General features: G+C 39.8%; 1 protein-coding gene across 1 annotated transcript; it reads left to right on the forward strand.

The window, feature by feature from the left end:
- Positions 1–273: 273 nt before the first annotated feature.
- Positions 274–5,137, forward strand: borcs5 (BLOC-1 related complex subunit 5). The gene is made up of 4 exons (XM_085167904.1): positions 274–728; positions 1,006–1,149; positions 2,746–2,903; positions 3,781–5,137. Exons 1-4 carry the CDS (start codon positions 671–673, stop codon positions 4,012–4,014), a joined length of 594 nt encoding a protein of 197 aa, XP_085024030.1. The 5' UTR covers positions 274–670; the 3' UTR covers positions 4,015–5,137.
- The last annotated feature ends 5,940 nt before the right edge of the window (positions 5,138–11,077 follow it).

Below are 11,077 nucleotides of genomic sequence, written 5' to 3' on the forward strand. Positions count from 1 at the left end.
AAAAGATCTTAATAGTGAGGTGGAAGTAAAAGTTGTAGCTTAGTAGCTGAGTTATTTCTGTGATGGCTGTTTGCATCTGAAAGTATTCACAGTAAACTACAAAATAAATAACTTGAAATGAAAAATAGCACTTTGTAGGGGCTCCACTGACATTTTTTGTTGAGATACAGTCTTGTTTACGCAGAGCCTTAGACATAAATATACGCACAATAAGCCTGTATATGCGACCTGGCCACCAGTAGGGGAGCGGTAATATTGAGCACTTTACAGCTAAGAAGCAGACCCCGTGATCACTATTTACGGAAGTGTATCCTCGCTTCGAATTGAAGTCTGCTCACAGGCATTTTTGTTGTGCCGTCATGCAGATATTTCTTAATTCTGCAGAGCTAAATCGCTACATTGAAAAACATTTGCTCGGGATTCATTTATCAAACGAGCTTCGGGTAACCCCGTTTGTAACACATCCTAGCTGGCAATTAGTAGCTAGCCTAAACCGGTGAGCCAACAGCCCTTTTACTTCCTCTGGTCCTACATACTTGGTCCAGTAGTTGTTTAGGGTCTGTTTGTAGACCTTATGAACTCAGCATAAACTGGTTTTTAGCAGGAAACTCCAGTTTTTGAAAACGTTAACTGAAGCTAACTGCTAGTTTGCTAACCCAACGTCAGCACCATGGGAGCGGAACAGAGCGGAGATGCAGAGCACAAACATTCCGATTACAGCTCATCAGGTAAGGCTGTCTGCCGTGGTGGTTTTCTCTGTTAAGGTTAGTTTTAATGAAAAGCTGAGGTTCGGATTATATGTCAAGCCACCTGCACCAACAGTCATCGGTATTACAAATCCTATTTGCATGCACCCTCCAGTAGTAGCGCCACTACTAGTAGTATACATATAACAATGAAAGTCCTGCTGTCAAATTGTGTGGGTACTGAGCTTTTTAAAAGTTACACATATTCCACATGTGCTGTGCTTCAGATTTGGTTTTAATTACATTTCTGTCGTTGCAGTGGTGCCATCTCCAGCAAAACAGAAGGCAAAGATGGATGATATTGTGGTTGTGGCTCAGGGGACTCAGTCAATGCGAAATATCCACAACGACCCAGATGTCATCAAGCTTCAGGAGATACCTACGTTTCAGCCGCTTTTGAAAGGTAACGCTTAAGTCTCCGGAGTGCTGTCACGGATTTTTGTTTGGCACTTTAAGAGACTGTAAAAGAGGATCTGGGTATAGTGTTTTAGTGGCGGGTGCTCATATTAAAATGGCCAGAGTTTAAAACAAGCAGTATACCACCCGGTGTGCTGCTGCATGGTGAAGCAAACACAGGGCAAGATTGACTCATGTCCCATACCCACAGTTTTGGACCGATTTCAATGAAATGAAATAAAAATACAGTACCAGATCTTTGCATTCCTATTTACAAGGACTGATGTTGTGCCAAAAAAGTGATTTCTGTGTTTCTTATATCTTAACTTATATTTATAAATACACGGTAGTGAACAGAATGTGAACTGTTTTGCAAGTATGTAATGTGACAGAAGTGACCTGTTTTGCAAGTATGTTTATAATTGCCTTATTTTACTACATTGTAGTTAATCTAGTTCTTTTTGGTGACCCAAAGTATGTTTAAAGAACTATAATGATATATTTGTTACAATTTCTCTCTCTTAAAGATATATAGATAGATAGATATAGAGGTTGCACAGGTGGTCCACCTCCTCCACGTTGGTTCGTCAATACGTGCCTTTGCCAGAGGGTTTGCTGTGTTTCCCAGCACAGTCTCAAGAGCATGGAGGAGATTCCGGGAGACAGACAGTTACTCTAGGAGAACTGGACAGGGCTGTAGAAGGTCCATAACCAATCATTACTGCCGGAGCTGCAAAATAACCTCCAGCAGGCCACTGATCTCTGAAAAAACAATGCAAAACATACTTCATGATGGTAGCCTGAGGGCCCAGCATGTTCTTACTGCTTGGCACCGTTGACCATTAAATACCCGAATTGGCAGGTCCATCTCGTAGTGTACCTGCTCTCATCTGTGAAAAGATGAGAGCAGGTACACTCCGAGTGCATATGACAGCAACCTCACTCCCATTGGGTATCGGAATAAAATCCTTGGAGTCACTGTCAGACCCTACGCTGGTGCACTGGGTCTTGGAAATAATTGATGTAAATAACAGAATATGCATTTAAATGCATCCGTAGTACAATATATGACCTATGTTGTATTTTTACATTTATCAAGTGGCAGCAAATCCAATTTGGTGCAACGTACACATTAGCTGAAATACATAGACTTTTTATTTATTTATTTATTTTTTGCTTGATTGAAAAATAGAAAACTAAATAACTTCACACTGCAACATTAGCTGTAAAGGCAGTGTAACAGTGTTTGGATTTCTGTGATCACCTGAGGTACGCCTTCATTATACTCTTCAGATGTTTTGTCTGGCATCCTTCTTTTCAGTTTTCACATGTGCTGAGTTTTCATCTTGATTCCAATCAGTTCATTTTAAAATTCTGTGTAGTGGAGCTGAATGTCGCTGCAACCTATTAGCACTGTGTTAGAAGGCTGATAATGAACCAAAGTTCCTGTGTAGGCACACTCCTGAAATAGCAGCCTGCAAAGCTCTGTCACATCCTGTGCATTGCTAATTACTGTAATTACCAAGTGTTACACTGTTGTCAAGTGTTACCGTGTTCCTGCATGTTCAAGTAAGTCGTTTTTTTTTGCTTTTTCCCTCCACAGGAGTGCTGAGCGGCCAGACGTCACCCAGCAGTGTGTGCCTTGAAAGGCTGGACACCGCTCAGGTTCTGCAGCTCTGCATCCGGTACCAGGACCACCTACACCAGTGTGCTGAGGCTGTGGCTTTCGACCAGAATGCTCTTGTAAAGAGGATCAAAGAGGTAAGACTGTTTTTAGGTCCTTAAATAACTATATTAACTATATGTACATGGGATGTAAACATATTTTGCACCAGTACCATAAGCACTGCTGGCTGTTGTCACAGGCTGGCTGCTCTCTCTACAAGGGCAGATTTTTACTCCGGATGCTCTTTGTGACGCAGCACCAAAGGGATTTCCATCTCCTCCCAGGACTGAGCCGTTTATCTCTTGCTTGTTGGGTGCATGTGTAAACCACTACACTATGGAGCCACTCACAAAGACCACATACATGTTTAAATAAACTCAAAATATCCCAATTAAATATACAATATACAGTTAGATGGAACAAGTCTGCAGGGTGTGCACTTGCTAAATGGTAGGTGTGGAGGGTGTAAAACAGAAAACACTAAGAAAAAGTCAGGGAGAAGACCAGGTGAGGAGAATGAGGCCATTCTGCAGATTTGACCTATAGCCATATAATCTCCATTATCTCAGTTGTGGGTGGGAATAGTCTGTTTTACTTAGAAAGTTTCCTACCTGAGAGAAGTGACCCAAATGTCCACAGGGCAGCTGTATTAAGAGCTGGACAGATTCCCTAAATACTAGGGAAAGGAGCCTCTGTGCTTTCTTTATTACCTCCTTTAACTAAAGATACAGTGGAATGTCCTTAATGAATAGATAAACAGTAATTCTGAACCACAATTCAGTGCAAGCACACAGCTGCTCACAAAAACATTAAACATGTACAAGTCTTTGCATTAAAATAAAATTGGGCCTCCTTATCAATCTAAAACCGTTACATATCGTAGAAGAAAAATTAAAAGAATATAAATAAATAATCAAATGAAAAGGACACTTTGGGTTTTTTTTCACCTATGTTTACTCTGTTTCTCTGCAGATGGACATGTCGGTGGAAACCTTGTTCAGTATAATGCAGGAACGCCAGAAACGGTATGCCAAGTACGCCGAGCAGATCCAGAAGGTCAACGAGATGTCCATGATCCTGAGACGCATCCAGATGGGAATCGACCAGACGGTGCCGCTGATGGAGCGCCTCAACAACATGCTGCCTGAGAGTGAACGCCTGGAGCCCTTCAGCATGAGGCCTGATGGGGAATCCGCCACCAAGTAGACTCTTGAAAATAAACACAGCTGCTTCCTACCTGAGTCTCCATGCAACTCTCCATCCAGGAGGAACAGCAGCTCTGTCCAGCTGGAGAGAATCTAAGACTTGTAACATTTAAAGAAGGCCTGCAGCTTGGCTGTGTGTGATTGCAGCTGCTTGGGTTCGTTCTCCAAGTCACAAACAATTATGTGTATTCTTTTATTTATTGCAGCCAGGTTTGCTGAACACACATGCCAGTAATCAATAGATCAGCAAATACATTTTCACACCTGCAAGCTATCCTGATCAATAACCTTCTGGGTGCATTCATAGGTACACGTGACCCAAGGGAATCAAGCTGGGAGTTGTTGAGATGTTTTGCATGTTTTAAAGATTCTGATATGAATGTGAGCAACATAAAAACATCTAAAGCTGCTGATCTGGAGGTTTGTGGACAGCCTCCTAACACTGGCCACCTGCTCCATAATTTGTGATGCGTTAGTTTTGGATCGTTACAAACGTGTGTTTGTAATCATGATGTTTGAGTTACTTTGTCATTATATCCCATCCCGGAAGTGCTTGTGTGCATTCTTTGAAATGTTAAAATTTCATTTTGGGATATAAAGAGCAACAAGAAGTATTATTGCATAATGAGCATCGAAATTGTGCAGTGGAAGTAAAATCAGAAATCCTGTGTACTTGGGTTTTTGTGGGAAGGAAGACTTTAAATGGATGCTTTTGCTTGAGCAGCTGTGACAAGCCTGTTCACAATCAAAATATGTGAAAAATAGAAACTTTGGATTGTATATAGACGCTGATAGCTCAGGTTTCGTAAGGAATGATAAAAAAAACGTAAATTGAGGTGGACACAAAACATTTGGATTCTGACTTCTGTTACAAAAAAGGCTTTCAGATCACTGCACCAAATGTCAGCATTAACTTTGACTGTTGGTCTGCACACCAAAGGTTTACATGCTGACCTGTTAATAAGCAGAAATCTAATAACAGTTTGTTATATTTTGATCTCTTTGGGGAAATTGATCAGGTTAACTTGATGGCTTCATCTACTGAGTAGTTGCCATGTTTGCTACCCTTACAGGGGATGGATTTGGGATTTTATGTGGTTTCATGTTTACTGACTCTATTTTTTTTAAGAAGAGAAAGGAGGAAAAAAAGCCGTCAAGACGTGCCCGTGTAACATGCTCTCAACAATTTATTTTCTTTTAGGTAGAAAATAGACACTTTTTCTCTTGTTGATGCATCACTGACCTTTGTGTGTGTGTAAATGCCAGTAAAACTAATTTAGAAATTGGCTTTAAGGTGGCCCTGAACACTTTGCAGCAGCTGTAGTGAGGACATGTTGGTCCACTAGGTGGTGCATGTATAACACATTTCACTGGCTGAGTGTCTCATTGCCCATAAACAGCTGTTTGAGTGTGGATGTTAGGACTTGAGAGTGAATGATTGTTAGCTTGTACACGCTCACTGTCACTGTAAAAATAAATAAAACAGCCTGCTCCTGCGAGGCCACCTGTTTCTATTTTTCATTCCTTGTGTCAGAGCTTCATTTGTGGTTAGAACAGAGTTTATAACACACTGATTTGTGTCATATCCTTTTTAACAGTGATGGATGCTCATGTCTAACAGCAATGAAAACCTCAAGTTAAGATTAAAGCTTAGCTGCCCTCACTGTACAGCCCTAGTGTTTTATTTACCCTGATCAACATTTGTAGTGCTTTGGAGCGATAACATTAGTTGAATCTGTTAATCACTTTTTAAAAGGGAATGTGAAATTGTCTTAATAATTTCTAAGTTTGTTGTGTCTGATAATAAATCGACTGTACTGAAGACTGCTGATAAATTACATTAAGCACTTAAAGACACCACTTTGGACTAATGTCTGTTTTTCACAACTTTAATTTAATTTAATTTTTTACATTTAATCAATGATAATCCTAATCCTGCATGGGCAGGAAAGCATTAAGCAAAATAATGAATTAAGTGTTGTGAAGGCAGACACTTCAATAATAATAATAATAATAATAATAATAATAAAAAACAAAACATATGTTACACCAATCACTAACAGAGCCTGTGGCATAAATGCTCAATCGACCAGCTTTAATGGCTGCTACTTCTTTCCTGTTTTTTAATATCTGACTTTTAATCTTCTTTATTGTATAAAGAAATCTCAGAAACAATAACAGCTTCCAATAACCTGCTGCTTTGGAGATTTTTGATCAGTGCAGTTTCAATTTTGAGCTGGACCAAAGCTAGTGGGCAAGTGTACCCATTTCCTGTTCATATTTCTCTTAGGAAGAGAAAACATTTCTAGGAAAACGGGCAAAAGTCTGGTAATTTAGGCTCTAAGCTCACGCATTTTACCTGGGTGAAAATGCATTAATGTCAGAAATGAAAGGAGATTGGCCTGACTGCTTCGAGCTTATGAGAAGGCAAAAGTAACTCACATAGCCACAACTGAGGTATGCAGATGGGCTACAACAGCAGAAGACCACACTGTGTGCCACTCCTGTTAGCTAAGAACAGGAAACTGAGGCTACTTTTCACACAGTCTCACAAAAATAGAAGACTGGAAATACATTGCCTGGTTTCCAAAAGTTGATTCTGTTCATCTGGACGTAACGTTTTCAGTGGGAGAAACATTTTGTCACTCACCCAAGTGACTTCTTCAGTCTGGTTTAATTTAATGAGTCTTGATTTCTGCTGCAACATTTGGATGGTAGGGTCAGAAATGTGCATAAATGTGGTGGTGATTTCTTGGTTCTCTTTGGCCACCAACTGAGCATCAATGAAATGCCACGGCCTACATGAGTATTGTTGCTGACCATGTCCAATGCCACAAAACTCAGTTAATCTCAAACTGGTTTCTTAGACATAATAATGACCTTACTGTACGCAAAGGACGTCCACAGTCAACAGATCTCAATCCCACAGAGCACCTTTGGGATGTGGTGGAACGGGCGATTCACATCATTGATGTGCAGCCACAAATCTGTATGCTGTCATGTTAACATAGATCGAAATCACTGAGGAATGTTTCCAGCGCCTTGTTGGATCTTTGCTGCACAGAATTAAGTCAGGTCTGAAGGCAAAAGAGGATCCAACCAGATACTTGCAAGGTATACCCAATAAAGTGGCTGGTGAGTGGACAGAATATACACCGTTACAGTGGCAGTGCCCACATTCAATCCCAAATAATGACATTAAAATATTTGCAAGGAAACTCCGTGAGCCTTAGACTACAGGCTGCCCCAAACAGTTTTCCCCACTGCCAGACCTGTATGGTAAAAAGACTGATTCTCTAACAGTCGAACACAGATGGGTGCATCAGAGAATATCTTGCCCAAGGGTACTACAGTGGAAAGATGGAAGCAGGAATTCAGTTCAAATCAGTTTTATTTATATAGCGCCAAATTGCAACAACAGTTGCCTCAAGGTGAAGATGAAGATCCTAAATAAAGAGAAAACAGCCAAAACTCCATCAATCATAAGACTCAGTATTAGCAAGCACTTTGGTGACAGTGGAAAGGAAAAAAAATCCCTTTTAACAGGAAGAAACTGCAGGCAGAACCAGGCTTCTGTTTATGAGCTGCAGCCAATCTAAAGAAAGATCAGAGTAATTCAAACTGCTTTTTTTCAGATAGTGAAAATCAAGGTTGAATAATAAGATAAACAGGGATTATTACAAACTTTAAATTATGACAAACTACTCTGGTAGAAGTAAATGAGAATAACAGGTTCTCTTTAGCACATGTCTGACAGTAGTCGAAGAGCATACTAAGAACAATTTCCTGACACGGTTCCTGTGTTTTGATATGGCTGTCAGCTTACTGTAATTTGTATTGACTGTGCATGTATAGTACCAAATTTTAATATGTATTTCTACTACTAAAGCATGAAAAATAGAAAGGAACAAATTTGTTGGCGCCCTTGGCTGGTCCTGAAAGTTACATAGGGTGCTGTGGTATCAACTTGCAGCTTCCTTCGTGTGTGCTTGGATGAGCAACATCACAGAAGCCTGGAAGCCTGGTGATTCCCACTGGGGTTTACAACACATACGGACCAAACTTAAAGACTAAATCAGAATCAGTGATTAAAGGATGTTGCCTCAGAAAAAGCTCGCTGCTAATGGCGAGTGGCTGGTGGTCGGGGTTTTTTTTCTTCCCCCCTTGAGCCAGTGTGGTCTGATTAGAGTTCTTGTGTATGTTGTTGAATTTTTCATCAGCGTATAAACACCCCAAACTCAATTACACCTACAAAAGGAACCTCCTCCGGCTGGATTGCTTTGAGGTGCAGAATTAGCGCAGTTCGTTGACATATGGTACATAAGGCAGAGGCAACTTTTCTGTTGAATTTAAAGTAGAACTCCTTTGATATGTTATCGCCTTTCATGTGTAAATTAAAATGGGTTAAAAAAAATGTCTTAAATGGCCGTGGGGGTATTGTTTGAACATTGGAACAGAAATGGAAATTGTCATTGCATTTATGCAGCAAGGAGGTGTAAAAGTTCCTTCAAGTCTTTGTAATGAAGAGCAGCTACCGACGCTCAGAGCTGGATATTAACGCCACGAGATGATACAATACGATCTGCCACCAGGAAATTCATTCTCCGAAATGAAAGAGAAATCCAATTTCCCCTGTATACTTCTCATTTGAATATAAATCAAAGGCTGGTTTGCTGCCTTTTTCCTTCCTGTTTTGCCCCACTTAAAATTAGAAACATAAAAATAAGTCCAGGCCTCTTATCACCATCATCTCTCAGGTCAAAAATACGAACCGGCACTGGTTGTTTTCCTGCAACAAGAGTGGAAATTTGCCAGATAATTGTTATGTTTTATGTCTCTGCGCTCATTTAAAGAAGAAAATAATTCACAGAGTTCAGATAATTATGTGAATGACAGAAGTAATTTTATTTATCTTTCATATCTGCTTCCAACTTCTGATTGTGATTGATTGTGATTAAACCCCAGAAAATGACAACAACAAAAAATCAAAATGACCAGAACTACAAATTAATTTATTTTCCAAAAAGTAAATAATAATATGACTTTTTTAGTCCAGAGTGAAGATTGTTTTCTGTGACTGGAAACTGAATGTGACATTTTGATGTTGGTTGCACAAGACATGAAGTAAAAGTACAGAAACTTCCTTGGAATCTAAGATATGCATTTTTCCCTCGTAATTCCTATCCAAAGAAATAAAATAATACTGAGCTGATCAGCTGAGACTGAAAATAGTAACTGCAACCTTGTGCAACTAATAGGAACAATTTTGTCTGTCTTTTTATTTTGAACAGTTAAAAATTGACTGATTATTTGACAACTAAAAAACAATATATTTGTTTGACATACTTGGGTCTGGGACCTACTACAGAGCATTTCTTCTCCACCCACCAACAGGTCCCAGCAGATGCCTGCACCTCCACAAGGACCTGCCAGATGTTTTCCTTTCTCTCTTAGCAGACTGTGTGATTTTTGGGGTTTCCTCTCTAATATTGTAGCATCATTACTCTGCAAAATAAAACTGAGTCAGCTGTTGTTGTGAATTGGTGCTATCTAAATAAAAGTGAACTGAAGTCAGCTGAACAAGCTGCTTCAGAGGAATCTTTGTTATTCTTTAACATGCCTTATTATTTAAACCTTTGGCCATGTTTAGTATAAGGGTCCACCATTGTAAACAATATATGACTGAATATAAAGAAAGACATGGCAGGTCTGCTTGGAGATGACTGTGAGATTTTTTTTCTACAAAAAATCATCATCTTATCAGGTTGAAGCCACGTGGCCCAGAACTGTTGTAAATATTGTACCAGTGAGTCGTTTGAGGTAAAGCAAAGGTCGTTTTTAGATGATTGTCTGTATTGAATGTATCGACTTTCATTCTGAAGAATTAACCTACATAGTTTTAAACTTGTAGGCAGTCCCCTCCAGTGACAGACACCCAGTGGATCCTCCCTCTTGAGTTGCAGCCAAACATTTCTGGTTTAGTAGAAATGTGAATTCTGCCTCAGACCGGATTTATCCGGGGACATTTAATAAAGCACTTTGTTGCTTCATTGCACATTTGTGCTATGAAGGACACAGAGCTGCTACAGGAGACGACATGTTTTTATGTACAGTCCATTGTCATTCACTGCTGTAGCTGTGTTCAGAAGGACATGCGCATGTTAATGAACACGTTCACTCTGTTGCTGTTTAATCTCTGAAATACGCTTAGCTGTTTGGATCTGATCTCTCAGTTTGTAAAGGAGTAATGAGCAGTAAGTGAGTAACATTAGAACCTCCTGTGAAAAATATTTACTTATAGACCACTGAAAGGGTGAATATCTTATTAAGGTTATTTTTCTGATTATCCTGTGTAGAAGCAGTGTTGTATCTACAGTCTGGTTAAATGTCTCAGTGACTGCAATGTCTAACCAAAGGTATTTGAGTGTACTGGTAATGGTGGATCAAACTGTTTGCTTAGATGTGCGTCACACATTCTGATGATTGAAGAAATCTCTAAATGGTTCTCCATCTGGTCACCCAGTAAACATTAGAACTGTAATTTCATTTTAATAGGAAGAGATAGAATATCAACCGAAAATCCAGAAAAAACACATCACTGTTTTTGGCAAACACAGTGGTAAGATCCTAGAAAGCTGATTCTGTTCATCTGGATGTTGTGTTTCCTGTGGGAGAAACACTGAAAATGCAACATCCAGATGAATGGAATCAACTTTCTGGGATTTGCTTACCTGAGTAATTGAGCATGTATCGAGACAGTAGTAGGTTTGCACACGTCTCAGGCAGAGCATTCTCATTCCCAGTGCATAACATACCAACGATTTGTCACGTCGCGAGGCGTCTCATAGTAACGTGAAAGGTACCCTTCAGCGTCCTTATGATACCTTCCAGATTCTCAGTTGAATGCAATAGAGCGCCGCTCGCAGTGGTAACACACCTTCCAGCCGTCTATTCAGCCCTAACCTTAACCTTAACCCTATCAGATAGTGTTTTCCAAAGCCATTCATGATCAGAGTGTAAAACACATTTACATGTATAGATTCTTTCCAAACGGCTCTCATTTC

The sequence above is a fragment of the Neolamprologus multifasciatus genome, chromosome 7 (assembly GCF_963576455.1).
Source record: "Neolamprologus multifasciatus chromosome 7, fNeoMul1.2, whole genome shotgun sequence".
NCBI classification, from domain to species: domain Eukaryota; kingdom Metazoa; phylum Chordata; class Actinopteri; order Cichliformes; family Cichlidae; genus Neolamprologus; species Neolamprologus multifasciatus.

What these genes read in the sequence shown, in the direction of transcription:
- borcs5 (XM_085167904.1), top strand. Translation starts at nt 671, where the DNA reads ATGGGAGCGGAACAGAGCGGAGATGCAGAGCACAAACATTCCGATTAC. An exon ending in TTCCGATTACAGCTCATCAG is followed by an intron (nt 729 to 1,005) that starts GTAAGGCTGTCT and finishes CTGTCGTTGCAG; the next exon opens with TGGTGCCATCTCCAGCAAAA. An exon ending in TTGTAAAGAGGATCAAAGAG is followed by an intron (nt 2,904 to 3,780) that starts GTAAGACTGTTT and finishes GTTTCTCTGCAG; the next exon opens with ATGGACATGTCGGTGGAAAC.